We start from the raw sequence: 15,616 nt of genomic DNA, 5'->3' as shown, positions 1-15,616 counted from the left end.
GTCATTTCAAATACGCAAGTGCGTAACAGTACGTTACAGTAAAGATTAGGCTTATTTAATGATTATAGAAACCACCCAAATGTAACTATTATGAGTAAAAATTATAATATAGCTCATGATAAAGCACAAAAAAATTATCTTTTAAAAACGACTTTACAGTTTACCACTGGGTGGCGAGCACACATCTTTTCATAACGGCTGAGGCGAAGATATGAAGTGCAGAAATTATAAATCAAAATACAAAGAATGCGGTTACAAATCAAGTGAAATATGAAGTGGGCGGAGCTTTATGCGTCATGATGAATGATTGGACCACACAGCGCCCCCTCGCGGAGTTAATACGTTTACAACCAACCTATGCCGTTCTAGCTAGTTTCTCTTTCACAAGTGCAGGCAGGAAAAAGGGAACCGTAGAAGAAGAACTCCACTCAAATTGTTTACATCAGGAGGAGGTGACAGAACGGAGCCTGTCCTGTCAGTATGGCTCTAACTTTCAGTCTATGACTTACTATGACATAACGTTATAACATCAACTGACAGGGAGCCATGGGCGCATTCGCTTGTCTTTCTGTGCTGTGTTCGTTGTGGCTTTGCCCGCTAGTTTCCAGCGAACAGGTAGCATTTGTAGAGGTGTTTCTGGAAGAGCATCAGGATGTTTTTCAGGGTGAGGTGGTCAAGGGGAGTCTGGAGAACGACCCCATGGAAACCCACAGCAAAAAGAAGCATGAGCTCAAAGGAGACCTCATATTAGTAAGTTATCAGTGCTTGGTATTGGAAATTATTTTCACTATTCTGAATGTGTTTCTTGCCATGGCTGTAACACTTTTCTCGGGTCAGCAGCACTGTGATATAAAAATGATGTCAAATATTATAAATATTGACATGCATATTATATTACAAAAATATATTGATATTACAAAAAATGGCAATATAGCATTTAGCATTAAATTACTTAATTGAGAAAATAGAATGACTGTTTTGTATGTTGCTAAACTGCTAAAATTACATACATTACCGTTTAATTTAATGTTTTGAATGTGGGTTTCTTGCTTTCTGTCTTTAAAATAGAACATGCATTATTTATTGTATTTGCATTTTAAAACTTTTCTCTCCTGCTGTGTCAGCACATTGATATAATAATACACCAATTAAACATACAGCTAATATAACCAATATGGTGTCATGACCTTAAAATGTTAAAGAATTAAAAAAAAAAATGACAAACAGAATTGTTTCTATATAATCTAAATATATGTAAGTTTTATTAATATTATGTTAAATATTGCAAATATTGACACTATTAGCATTCACTTCTATGAATAAATACATTGGTAAAATATAAGCACAACTGCTTAAAATTATATATAATTTTCTAAATATAAAAAAGAAAAAAAATGAAAGAACATTCTAGTGATCATCATCTTCGATTGATTTTTCGATTAAAGTGTAGATGTAAGCTTTTTTTTAAACTAATAAGTAAAGATTGTGGGACATGCTTTGTCCATTGTCTTAAACATCAGTGACATGCTTCTTTTTGTATATGCAGATAAAAGATGAAGCTCTTGAAAGCAACGGTGAAAGCAGTGATGGGAAGGATCAGAACCCGTGGATTGGAGTGGTTCCTGTCCAGATAGAGGAAGGCACAGTTTCCAGCAACAGCAACCAGGAGTCATTTGCTGCCTCTGTGGTCAATAAGGTATTCAAAACTGTCATTGTGAAGACGGAAGCATGATGACAAGGTAGTACTGATCAAACTGACAGCTCTCTCCTCTATAGATGAAGCGTGCTCTTGTTTTTGGTGCGTCTGCTTTGATCATACTGGCTTTAAACCAGAATACCGTCAGAGAGGTGAGGGCTTTGCTGTTCTGATCCATAAACTTCTATATTATGGGATGATGGATATTAGATAAGTATGATAAAACTGTTCTTCTACAGATGGATCTCTCTCAGGTCCTCTCAAAGCCAATCATTGTCATTCAGACTTCAGAAAATGTCACTAAGCTCATTGGAGCACTCCTCAGGTAATCTTCAGTCATCCACTTATCAGTATTCTTCTGAATAAACAATATACTGGATTTAGAAATGTCTTTTTTATTATTATTTTTTAATTAGGGGCCTTCATGCAACAGCCAAAATCACTTATAAGACTTTTCTACAGGATAGCCTGGTAAGATTTGACTGATAATAAGCTCCTCTGCAGCATAGTTTCATGCTTGTTATGGTAATTAGTGTAGGCGTGTGATATTTCTATATGCGGTGTCAAAGGGGGCCACCTTGACCCTGTGGTCCAGCTGTGGCCGTTCAAGAGGAGGGTTGTACGGGGAATGGCAGGGGGTCATCTGCACTGGAGAGACCAACTCTCAGGTCCAGGTATGAGTGTTAAGACATCTCATATCATCCAGGGTACTGTCATAGCTTTACAGCTAGAGCTGCATGATTAATCGTTAAAAGATCACGATTTCAATTCATACACCCATGCAATCTTATTCCTAAATGACAACGATTCTGCTACGTCTTTTAAACCTTTGAAAAGATCACAGCAAGCATTCAAATCTGCTTCAGTGCTGCTGCTGAACCAGAGAGAGCAGTTGTCATGTATAGATTCAAAACAGTTAAAAAAATTCTTATCCAAAATGATCTTGTGCAGCTCTACTTGCAGCTCAAAAGGTTTCAGCACTGTCATGTATATAATCATCTCATGTTTCTTCATATTAAATGTCACCTTTATTGGTCAGCAAGGAGCAATTCTCTTCTTTTATCTTTTTGTCCATCTGCCCAGAAATATCTCCAGCAGCTTTGGAACACTGTCGTTCTGGTGGCCCTTGTCCTCTCCACAGGGGTCATAGTTCAAGCACGCTGGCAGTACCAGGACAACCAGTTTAATGATGATTTAGAGGTGAACGCTGTTTTTGTGACAGATTCATTCTGAAGTTAGAAAGATTTTGATTTAAAACCTGTCGGTAATCTAGTCCCAGACTAAAATGAGCTGTCTTAACTGGAAGTAACTTGCACTGACACTAATAATGTTTTTTTTCTAAGGCATGTTTATAAAAGCTACTTAAATGTCTTAATTAAAGACCTAAGCTTGGCTTAATCTAAGCCTTGTCTGTGAAACCGAGCCTAATGTTACTACTAACTGTTAAGATGAAGCAACATTAAGTAGAGGCTGAGAGGGAAAATTATTCTTCCCTTCAACAAAGTGTGGGCTCAGCAAAATAATTTGATTCTGCAAGGATGCATTAATTTGGTCAAAAGTTACATTTTAGACATTTGTAACATAATGTTACAATAGATTTCGATAATAAAAAAATGCAGTTTTTTTTTTTACTTTCCATTTGTCAAAGAACCCTGAAAGTTTTTGATTATGGTTTCCACAAAAATTATTAGCAGCACCACAATTGTTTTCAACATTGCTATAATAATAATAAGAGATGTTGAGCACCAAATCCGGATATTAGAATGATTTAGAGATGATTTAGCTTTGCCATCACTCTTACATCAAATATTAAAACGTTTTTTTTTTTTTTTATAATATTTAAAAAATATTACACTTTTACTATATTTTAATCAAATAAATGCAGCCTTGGTGAACATAAGAGACTTCTTTTGAAGTCACTTAAAAAATATTTTATCAAAATCAACCCCAATTTTTTTAACGGTGGTCTATACATTGTACATAGTTTATAATAATAATAAAATATACTGTTTGTCTTACAGTCAAACATAAAGCAAGACATTTTAAAGAGATTATCAGCATTGAAGACGAGGACATACCGGCAGCCCAAAGTGAGGTGTGACCAAACACAAACTCAGCCGGTGGAGACGGACAGTTGTGCAGTTTGTCTGGAGCAATACAACAACAACCAGGTGACAGATATCCTACACATTCTTGTGCTTTTGCTCTGTAGAGTTATTATTCTTTTATAAAGAGAAATTTTATATTTGATCACTGCTCTATCTGTTTGGGTATGTGTTAGTGTTTGAGGGTGTTACCTTGCCTCCATGAGTTCCACAGAGATTGTGTGGATCCCTGGTTACTCCTCCAGCAGACATGCCCTCTCTGCAAGCGTAGCGTTGTTGGTGAGAAAAACAAATATTACTTGCTCATCTATCATCTATATATTTTTGCTCCATGCAAACTGTATTTGATCTGAATCTGAACTCGTCCTGTTCCCATTCTCTTCCTCCCAGATAATTTTTATTGAACTGGACCAGGATGGATTCTGGACTAGGAAATAGTGGAATTTGATTGACTTCCGATTCAGGCTTTTCATGGCAACTAAATCCCTCCTCTGTACTGTAAGGTCAGGATTCCTCCATGGTAATGATCTTTGACCTTTCCAAAGACTATATACCTTGAGTTCTTTCAAGAGACCCCAAGAGTCAGGACTAGTTCCTGATCTTTGGTCAGACCACTTGAGAAGTTCCGTGAAGGTAGGTTCTTGTACACGGGATCAGTTCTTTAGCGTACTTCACAGTTGAGTACTCAAGTTACATTTGTTGAACCGACTCAGCAGTTTACAGATACACAGATTGTGAAGTCATTGTGCACAGCAAAAAAAACTAAAGTAATGATTCAGATCTCTTCAAATTAAGGAGGAATCATATGACATGATACCAGGGCTGGTCCTGTTCCACCCAACAACAAAAAAAGATGCAGTTCTTGCCTGAAGCTGGTCCTAACCTAGTAGTTGTGGTCTTGACATCTTTTGAGACCATATAAAATGTTTCTGTTAAGAATTTTAAGCAGAGACATAATGCAGGTCGGAGGCCCATATCATTCCCATGTTTTAGTTAAATTGTGGCCGTGATTTAACTCAACTAAAATGAGGGAATAAATATGTACAACGTGGCTACAATTTACAACATTTCATGATTTGCCTAATAATTACCTAAAACAATGGGGGGGAAATTGTTGTGGGAACGAATACTTAATACATGGCCATGAAATCTTGTTTTTTTCCTAATGCATGTCAAGTATGGGGCTCCATAATGTAGTGCCATTGTTTGGCTTTGACGGCTAAACCCCCAGCTCCAGCACTAGCACCAATTCAGTGGAAATGGGGCATGTTAATCAATTCTGTTACTCTAAATTACCCAGTAAAATGAAAAAAGATACATGAAAGGAGTATCTGTATTCCATACAAAGAGCTTCAAGGATGCCCGGTGCCGCCTTTCTGCACAGAGCTACTTTCACTATGTGTCACTTTTAAAGACGATTTATAAGGGACTATTAAGTACATTTACATGCATTTTAGAAGTTTTAGAGTTTCAAATTGTCTTTTTATATGTCATGTAAATGCTTTAGTCTGACTGAAATGTCAGTCATGTTTTTGCTTTGTTAGACTAACAAACCTACATTACCTTTCAAAAGGTTGTTGTTGTTGAAAGAAATCAATACTTTTATTCAGCAAGGATGCATTATATTGATCAAAAGTGACAGTAAAACATTTATAATGTTCCAAAAGATAATTCTTTTCAACTTTCAATTCATCAAAGAATCCTTATAAAAAAGATGGTTTCAACATTGATTTCTGAAGGATCATGCAACACAGAAGACTAAAGTAATTCTTTCCATTTTAGGAATATATATATATATATTTTATATATATATAAACTTATTTTTTCAATATTGTAAGAATTGTTTACAATATAAGGGTTTAATATTTTTGATCAAATAAATGCAGCCTTGGTGAATAAAGTAAACTTCTTTCAAAAACATTAAAACAATCTTATAATAAAAAGGCAATTATAGCTCCGCTTCATTCAGCATGTTTACATGTTAATCAGACTAGTTGGCTCTGAAAGTTTGCGCATCCCTCGAAAGACGTGCATTTAATCCTTTTAATATTCGAGTATGCATTGTGTCACGTATACTTGGACAGACAGATGAATACTGTAGCTCGACTGTGCAAAAAACTCACTGTAGTTCAATTATATCTGTGCCTGTAAATGTACTTAAAGATAGGACATAGGAATAAGGAATCTCAAGGCAGCCAATCATTAAATCACAATCTATACTTATGCCAAATCTGAGGAATTTTCCCCATCCCAGCTATTACACTATCTCAGGAGGGCATCTACTAGACAGGTAAACAACCATTACATTAAAAAAAAAAACGTACACAAGAGGAACAACAAAGAGACAGTCTTAATAAGAACAGTATTTATTCATATTTTATCTTCCTATGGTTTACGTTTTATTTCAAAAGCATTCTTAAATATGCTTTCTGTTACAAAATGCTTTGAATTTATCTTAGCAAGTAGAAATATGCTGCTCTACATGGCAAGAGAACATTGCCTGTTCAAAGTCTATGTAAGAAAAAGGACATCACTCTCTTCCAGAGTGACAAACGCTCACAGCCTTTGGCACAGTATGATTAATGTGTTTGAAATCGGACTTTGCAGCCAATCTGTACAACCTCAAGTTAGAAGGTTTCTCAAAGGACTGCTCTCATGTCAAGTCTTAATCGCTTTCTGAACCTTTAGAAAACTGGAACAGGATCTTTTAAGCTCCAATTTTGCTTTAATAGTGTAATGCACTGCATCTTTTGTAGCAATTTATTTTAGATGCAACATTCTCGAACCTGATGTTCCTTTATTTATTTGTTGAATTTGACTTAACAGTGCAATAACTGTTTGTACCTCTCCTCTGTTCAATAAACTTGTGTGTTACAGGGCAAAAGAAATGGCTCCATTGCCTTATAACACTTTGTTTTCTTGTCAGTGTTGATCTTGATCCCTTTACAGACACACATCCCTGTGCATTTTACTAAGCACTTCAAACTCCAAATCACCCTGTTTTCATATTGATTTATACTTCAGAAAATAAACTCATCAAGAACTAATTTTCAATCTGAAAGAAATAATAGGCCTATGTAATAGACCAGAGTGTCATCTCCATGAGCCTACAAGAGCTACAATTAACCTCAGGTACTTCATTCTGCTTTTTCAGTTCTCCAAGAACTGTGTAATGTTCTGTTCTTGATTCAAAAGTCTTAAGAAGGGATCATGCCCTTGTTCCTCTTCCTGTCAGCCATTGTTCTGCGACTGTGATTGGCTCCTCTGCTCTTGTTCGCCTCCTTTTTACGACGGTCCAAAACGGTCTCCTGCGCCTGTCCCCGTCCCCTTGGACCACCTACAACATGACTTGCCGGTGGCGGTCTGTAGCTATTAGAAAAAACAAATAAAATCAAATTAATGACTGGCTGATCCATGTTTTGTAGGTTAGTTAGATAATAACCATTACAAATGTGCAGTGTAACTATGGCTTTGACACACAGCTGTCACTGCAAGTTACCGAAAGTAAAACCACATATGAAAAAGTACAGTACACACACATCATGTTTGTGCAGAGCTGCTCTCTCGCACTGTATGGTGTGACAGACAACTAGTTGTCCAGTCCGGTTCCATTCACACAGCAGTTTTACCGGGAATGCGGGTGTGAGTTCAGTTATAGGATGCGGCTGTCACTCCCGTAATTAAACTGTGTTTGAACGTAACCGTATTAAGGTTTTAAATACAGGACTGACAACCGTATTCTGTTGCTGTGTGGACGTGGCCAGTCCGTTGTCAAACTTACCCTTTCCTGCTTTGCATAGCAGCTCTCCTGGCCTCGGCTCTCTCTCTGAGGACTGCTGGGTCCTGGACGAAGTAATCCTTCTTCACAGCATCATTCTAACCAAAATGACATAGGACAAGATCATTGTAAAAATGGATACGGCATTATGTGAGAGCCTGGAATTTTAATGTATGACCAATCAGTCTACTTCCAATTAACAGGAAAAGAGAAAAAGAAAAAAAGTCAAGTATTGACAGCACCATATGATCTATCACACACATCAAAACACCTGTGTAAAGGAGAATTTAAAGACAATAAATATAAAATAAGAGAAATGAATCATTCAAACCGTTTCCTCTTCTTCCCCCTCGTCGTCTTCCACCTGAGCCTTTTTGACTGTTCTTAGAACTTGTGGAATAGTAAACGGTCTAAAGGGAGAATACATAGATGAAGATAGAATACTTAAATGTAAATTTAAAAATTCCAATATAAATTAGGGCTACACAATTTGGGGAACATTTTTTGAATTGTGATTTTTCTGGTAACATAAACATACATATGTACATATACATTATTTATATATATATATATATACTGTGATATAAACTGTGTAAAAAAAAACAAAGAAAATAAGCTCCAGGTTTGCCGAGTTGTTTGTAGGGCTACACAATTTGGCCAACATGTTTTTGATTATAAATCAATATGACGGTAATAATAATTATACTCAGAGCAGAGATGAGTTTTTGTGTTTAAAAACCTTTGATTCTGAACATTGAACATCCCCCATGCATTCCTCTCAATATCTACAATGGTAAATGCAAGCAGGAAGTGGAAAAGGATTGTTATTATGTACACTGGTCACAGCTCATACCTGCGGTTCAACAGTTCATCTTCTTCATCCAGATCATTTGCTCCTATTTGGTTGATATCATACGTGTCGTCATATTCGTCGTCATAATCATCCAAGCCGAAAGCATCATCACGGTCTCCAGAGTGCTCATTCGCTATGGGAATCTCATCCACCACTGTCTGGTAGGCTTGATATCTCTCTCTCTGCTCTTCTATGTGCTGCTTGTCATCGAGTGTGGCACGTACACTCTCCCCCTGTCTGAAATACGCAGAGATTTTAATTTCTAGCTGACACAAACCAGCTTTTACAGCTTGAGCTGAATATTTTATAAGTTCACTTCATGCCTACTCTGATGTCAGTTTACACTGTACTTGTCAAAGACTATTTTTTATTGACAACAGGATTTTCATAAATATTCAGTGGGTAGTTTGACTAAACAGAGTAGAAATCACAGAGTAAGGTGCTGCAGGGCAGGATGGGATAATGTTTCTTGAAGTGGCAACAATTGTTACAGAATTTTAACACAGGCTCTCAGAACCTACCTCCGGCCTTTCCATATGCGACTCATGTCCAATCGGTCACGGTTGAACACGTCAAACTCGTCATCGTTAAACACATTTGATCTTGTGCTCAAAACTGAGGGAAGCTCCTTCTTCACAGGCCTACAAGGCAACATTACAGAGACAATAAACAACAATGAAGTGGACCTGAGCTGATCCATAAAGTCTTGGGTAACCCTTTACAATAAAGGTTACATTAGTTAACATGAACTAACAATGAAAAACACTTCTTATTAAGCTTAGTTAATGCTAATTTCAACTTTAATTTAATTTAATAAAAGTTATCAATTATTTAATGGACCTAAGCTAATGTGAATAAACAATGAACAGTTGTTTTATGCAAGACTTTACCTGGCCATTGCCCTGTCCAGTTTGTCAAGAGAAGGTGACAGTTTATCTTCCAGGATGTTGTTTATGACAAGTTCCGAATTGTAGGCGTACTCCTCCAAACATGCCAGTATGAATCCATCTCCCAAGTCTGGAAGCAGCTCTCGGATATGGGTCAGCAGAGACTCCAGTTCTCCAGAACTCAATATGCACACTGCCCCCTATAGGCCCCAGAAAAAAAAAGATAGAAAAATGCTTTTTATTTCACCAGTGGGTGCTAAAAAAATTATTTCAATAATGTTGTTAAAACATTTAGCAGCTAATGAACTCACGTTGTCGCCCTTACGAGGAGTGTCAGTCATAGCTTCCGCTCCTCTCAACTCCTCTCTGACTCCTGCTCCTTCCTGCTGGGAAGCTTCTAAATCTCTGCCGGTCTTGCTCTTGGCTCCTGCACTGTGATTGGCTAATGAGATTGCAGAGGGGAAGCTTTTCTTTTTCCCCACAAACTCCCAGGCGGACTCTACACCCTGCAACAGGTAAGATGTCCTGGTGTCGTCTCTGAGTGGGAAGGTCAAGGATAATAGCAGAAAATCATAGAAAGGAGTTTTAAAAAGTAGGGAAAGATGGATTATTCTGATTCTCCGTGACAGAAAAAGTAAAGACAAGATTTAAAGGCAAGTCAGCCAGAATGTGCTTTGAGGTTCTCTCTTTACTTGCACAACAGGCTAAACCGGCACTGAATTGATGGCATAGACATTGTTTATGCTGCAATAATAATCTCACTGACATTTTACATTCTGCTTCTGTTGTCAGTGTTTCTTTGCATGGCAACGTTAATGAAGTGCACATTGTATATACATGGTTAGTATTGGAGGAAATGAGCACTAGCTATGGTATCAGTGCATCAATATTTATCAAGGGTGTAGGAAAGCAATTAGAAATTGGGACAGGTTATTTCTGGAATCATTGAGGTCGTCTTCTCTCAAGCAGAAGCCTGAAAGATGCCAGAATGCTTCCCCTTTTGTTACTTTCAAAATCTGTATACAGTGTTCTATACAGTGACCATAGTAAAGGATACAAAAGAGGGAAGGCCTGCTGAAGGAGACTGATGTCATCCACTATAGGGAACTGTTCATCATAATCTGCCAGAAATCTGAGAGATAAAGAGACAAACAGTGCAATTGAATATAGTTGTTCACTAAAACCATAGGGGTGTAACAGTTCTCAGAAAGAAAATCGAACCGTACCGTTCTCCACCCACTTGCACAGTAGTTAATCTCAAATCTGATGACGTATATATAATATGGTTTGTTGAAATTAACAACGAATCAAACAGACAGAGTTCAGCAAACAAACAGTCGAGAAAGACAATGCACGTGTACAGTATCAGTGTATTGGACCTGTGCATTATGTCTTAAAGTGACAGCAGCCTAATATTCCTGTTGTCTATGTTTGTAGTGTTAATCAACCAACAAAATACAAAGAAATCACTCACTGCTCCTGATTGAATAGCTTTTGTAACTTTAATGAGGATTCATATTTAATTTATACAGTAAAATATGCAATGTTAGTAAATTGATTACTTTATTCAATTTCTGTACCTGAAAATTAGTTAAATCTACCATAGAAAACACTGTTTGTTTTATTTGTGTCTTTGCTCTATTGTATTTATTTGTGCCGTTACTTGTAGTTAGATTATTTGTTCTTTTTTTCCTTTATTTTTATTTGACAGTAGTCATTTTTCCACCGCACATACCGAACCGTACCAAAACTGCGACCATAAAACTGTGATACAAACTGAACCGTGAATAATTTTAACTGTTCCACCCCTAAACCATACACTTGGGGAGAGATTTCTGCATAATTTACCTTTTCTCTTGAAGGAAAGCTGTGAAGTTCTGTAGAAGATCTTCTACAAAGGATACCACGTTTTCAGAGCTGTGAAAATGATTGACACTTAGATCAAGGATATTTGGTATTCATTCTTGTTTTTGCCTAATCTAATGAGGTTTAAAAGCATGTATTTTTTCCCTCACCCCTCCAGTATGGGCTGTAAACACGAGTGTTGGAGCAGCAGGTGAGCAATCTCCACCATTTTCTTTCTGGAATGAGATACTTGTCTCCACATGTTCTCCTGTATACTGAGACAGATTGCAACTTATCTTTACAAATTCACAAGACTAGTAGTAGTACAGATTTTAATGCCATGTCAGCAGCTGAGGCAAGAGCAGAGTTACAGTATAAGATACACAAGAGTTCACAAAAGAGTGTCTAGGTTTGTAAGAGAACACATCAGTCAAGTTTGCCATTCTAACCTTTTATTGAAATTCCTCTTCTTCACTGCCTTTTCCAGGTCTGGAACTACAATCTCATAGAATGACGATAATCTACATTGAGAGATGATCTGTTTATTATTTTTGTATCAGTAATATCAGGAATGAATTTATCCCTTTGAGGACACTGTGAATTATAGTTAGTCATTATGTGGATGTATTTGTGACACCTGTTAAGAAAGTTGTGTTGTTTGAAGGTAGAACAAGCCTCAGGGAAGATGTCCAGGAAAGAGTGAACAGTAGTGCAGGTATCACACATGTACAACACCAAGTCTGCAAGCTCCTATGAGACATAAACATAATAATATTTAAATATAAGAATATTATTTGTATTTGTGAAAACGTGTTTTGGTTACCTCCTCTGACATGGTCATGGCAGTTAGACATCTGTTTGCATTCAGTTTGAGGGGTTGATCATCTGACTGAATACCACACTTCTGTAATATTGAGTCAAACACCTAGAATATACATGCACACATTTTAGGAAGTTCAGCAGACCCTGGCAAATCCAAGCATTTAGAAATGTGTATTGTGTCACATGAAATACCTGGATGATTGAAGGTATAGTCTCATCTAGGTCTCCATAATAACTGGGCTGCTGAGTAAAAATGTTCTCTGGAAAACGGGGAAATTTTAGTTTTACACATTGAAACGTATGAGTGGTAAAAAAATCAGGTGAGTTCATGCATTTTTCTAAATATAAATTTGTACTTTAAGATTACTAGTACCGATCATTTTATGTACCAGTTGGGAATTTCCTTTCCCAAACAGCACACACAGATCCAGAATTTTGGGAATGTCAAATAAGTAGTTGTTGTAAATAATCTCTGCAAACACTGCAGGGGTGATGAAGTTCTCCTGAGGAAGAAAATAAAACAATATTTTCCATTTTGAATCCCACTGAATGCCAAATATATTACCATCATATAATTGAATGTAAATTTAATACAAAACCACAGCACACATTTACATTACTGTTTAAATGTTTGGGGTCAGTAAGATGTTTTATTTTCATTGAAAGTAAAAGACTTTTATAATGTTACAAAAAAAAAAAATTAAATAAATGCTGTTCTTTTGAACTTTCTATTTAACAAAGAATCCTTCATAAAAAAAAAATGTTTACTGTTTCCACAAAAATATTAACCAGCACAACCGATTTCAATATTTATAATAATAATAAGAAGAAGAAACATTTCTTGAGAACCAAACTAGCATATTAGAATGATTTCTGAAGGATCATGTGATACTGAATACTTGGAGTAATGATGCTGAAAATCCAGTTTTACCACTGCAGGAATGAATTACACTTTAAAATATATCGTAGAAAACAATTTCACATTGCAGTTTTATTTTTTATGTATCTAGGACTTATTGCCTGTCCAAAACCACACAGTACAACGATTAAATAATCTAGTTAGTTGTGCAATATAATAAATCAGTTAATGTTCACCTTAGACTCTTTGTGCGTAGCCATCCTGAGGAAGACCATGAACACAGAGCGATGAACGTTCCTCTGCATGTCGGCTACAGCTGGACTGGATGAGATGCCAGACGGGTCCAAACTGCGAGGAGCGTGACTCAAATAAGAGTCCAAGCACCTCTGTAATGACTCATCAAATACCACCTAAAGGGAGAAAGAATAAAAAAGAAACAATATTGACAGCTACCTGGCTAAATAATTGAAGTATCCAAAAACAACAATATTATTATTCTATTGGGCTGTACCAAAACCTTCATTACTAACATTTTGATTTGTACAACTTGAATTTTAGAGATTCCGACCTGACACCAGAACTTGTCGTGGGGTAAAGCCAGCAGCCACTCCAGATCCTCGGAAATGAACTGAGCATGTTCCAGGAACTCCTCCACTAATGCAGGTGTGCCATCCTCAGGTGGGGGCTTAAAGGTTAAGAAACATCTCTCTTCTTTACGATCAGGGTGCTTGTGGAGAGATTCAGGTGGCATCATCATTCAAATTGTTCATAGAAGCACTGGACTATAGTGTTGGATCAAGTCTTTGGTACTCTAGTTAATTACGAAGGACATAAATGTAAAGTGAAATATTCACTCACCAGTGCTGGTAAAGTGCGTTCTTTGCCTTGTGGGCCAGAGGGCTGAGTCACATGCAGTTCATCTAAAGGCACTTTTGCACAGGCCATTTCACCTGCCCTGAAGAAAATAGCCAATGGGTGTACCTCCTGATAAAACATACAGACCAAAGACAAGTACTCGTTTACTTTGTCTGAACTGTAAATTATTTGCCAAGAGTTATATGGTGGTTAAAAAGATTATTAGTTCTGGTTTATGCACGGCCTAAGAATTTAGAGTTGTCTATATTGTCTACTGTCTATAGATGGTTGACAGGCTAATGTGTCAGAGATCCAACACCAGTGAGACGGTTGACAACACCATTCATTTTGCCACTGTATAGATTGTCAAAAGAACAGTAACATTTAATTTTAGTTTTGTAATTTCATTTTAGACATGCAGTTGTTTAACTAACGTTATGAGATGACTGGCTGGCTATAGTATTAGCGAGCTGGCTAATGCTGCCCTTGCTAGTGAGCTCGGTATCTTTACTTAAGACAACACGACCAAACAACAGCAGTTTTCATTAGCTGCAAATTATTTTAGTAAAAGACAGACATTTATAAAAACGGCACACTTTTGTTGACTGTTACTAAAAATGAGCCAGACAACCACAAATGAGAGCGAAACTAAGAAAAAAGTTCGATTTCTTGCGTTTAAATAACAAATAGCTTCGTTCCTTTAACCAGTACAGTATGAAAATAAAAACCAAGTGATAAAAATGTCACCTCTTGACAGAATCTTTCAACAGATGTTTAACAGCTCCAGCTCAAGCCATCAGCTCTACCAGCGTGGATATCCGGTTTACTCTACTCGTGTTGAAGAGATTCCAAAATAAAAGTCTTTTAAAAAAAATAAAACCTGTTCTTGAAGCGACGTTTAACTAGTGAATCGATGAACCCCATATAACCTATATTTTCATGACATTTTTATTCATTAAAATCTAAATGTATACTTAGGTATCTATTAAGTAATGTATGGTGTATGCAAACATTAATGTTCTTAATGAAAGTTTATCCCCAGACAATATTGATTGAGCCTAGTCTCAGACTCAAGACTAAAATTTCTGTTTGAGCTGTTTAATGAAAGTAACTTGCACTGACATATCTTAAAATATGTCATTGTTTTGTCTGATAATGCAGACCAAAAATGTTGTTGTTTTTTTGTCTAAGGCGTGTTTATAAAAGCTACTTAAATATCCTAATTGAACTAAGGCCTAATCCTGTCTTAATCTAAACCCTGTTTGTTAAACTATGCCATTGTGTTCCCAAAATAATCTAGTTCTTTAGGCTCCCTGGCTTGACTGAGAGTCTGAATGGGGTTGGAACCATAGACTGAAAAACAGACAGACAGATAGATAAATAGATGGATTTTTATAGATAGATAGAAAAATAGATGTTATTTTTTTAATCTTTTGTTTCATGAATGTTTTTCTCATCTGTTTCTCAACAGATGCCGTTCATTTACCTTGCACTTAGGCCTACTTAATTGATGGATGAAATTGACTTCAATCTTTGCTTGTCATTGAAGACAGCGTTTCCCCCAGTGTGTCTTACCAATTCATAACTTACATTGAGCAGATTGGGTCTCTTTCTCATCCCAAATTCTGCCTAGATTTTTTTTCCCCACTTTAGTTATTTTATTGACATGAAAGAGCATTACTATACATACTTCAGACAATGAAAACATTTGATACTGTCACGGCCTTGCCTGGGGCCACAGTTGAACGATGAAGAAGAAAACTTTGAATATAATATATATATATATATATATATATATATATATATATATATATATATATATATATATATATATATATATATATATATATATTCAACGGATATAGCGGACGAGCACTTTCTTATCAGTATGGAAGGTATTCGACAAAAGATATTGA

At 36.5% G+C, this 15,616-nt stretch overlaps 2 protein-coding genes across 3 annotated transcripts; one reads left to right on the top strand and one right to left on the bottom strand.

Moving 5' to 3' along the window:
- Positions 1-409: 409 nt before the first annotated feature.
- On the top strand, positions 410-4,905 carry rnf215 (ring finger protein 215). Of its 2 annotated transcripts, XM_079607613.1 has the most exons (10): positions 410-750; positions 1,547-1,696; positions 1,777-1,848; positions 1,936-2,021; positions 2,113-2,167; positions 2,266-2,370; positions 2,780-2,896; positions 3,718-3,867; positions 3,978-4,080; positions 4,192-4,905. In XM_079607613.1, exons 1-10 carry the CDS (start codon positions 547-549, stop codon positions 4,203-4,205), a joined length of 1,056 nt encoding a protein of 351 aa, XP_079463739.1. In that variant the 5' UTR covers positions 410-546; the 3' UTR covers positions 4,206-4,905. The 2 variants fall into 2 exon arrangements, with proteins under 2 accessions (XP_079463739.1, XP_079463740.1); XM_079607614.1 differs by lacking the exon at positions 2,266-2,370.
- A 1,246-nt stretch (positions 4,906-6,151) lies between these two features.
- Positions 6,152-14,596, bottom strand: ascc2 (activating signal cointegrator 1 complex subunit 2). Its single transcript, XM_079607612.1, has 19 exons — positions 14,448-14,596; positions 13,704-13,829; positions 13,414-13,572; positions 13,082-13,255; positions 12,360-12,489; positions 12,179-12,246; positions 11,988-12,089; positions 11,802-11,914; positions 11,614-11,685; positions 11,335-11,439; positions 11,168-11,236; positions 10,377-10,451; positions 9,631-9,856; positions 9,323-9,519; positions 8,954-9,073; positions 8,433-8,669; positions 7,911-7,989; positions 7,583-7,677; positions 6,152-7,170 (listed from the first exon to the last, which is right to left on the bottom strand). The coding sequence occupies exons 2-19, from the start codon at positions 13,788-13,790 to the stop codon at positions 6,999-7,001; spliced, it is 2,280 nt and encodes a 759-aa protein (XP_079463738.1). The 5' UTR covers positions 13,791-13,829; positions 14,448-14,596; the 3' UTR covers positions 6,152-6,998.
- Positions 14,597-15,616: the final 1,020 nt, after the last annotated feature.

The sequence above is a fragment of the Phoxinus phoxinus genome (assembly GCF_949152265.1).
Source record: "Phoxinus phoxinus genome assembly, chromosome: 3".
Taxonomy (NCBI): Eukaryota; Metazoa; Chordata; class Actinopteri; order Cypriniformes; family Leuciscidae; genus Phoxinus; species Phoxinus phoxinus.
The sequence above is the reverse complement of the archived record's forward strand: the minus strand, read 5'-3'. Positions and strand labels throughout refer to the sequence as shown.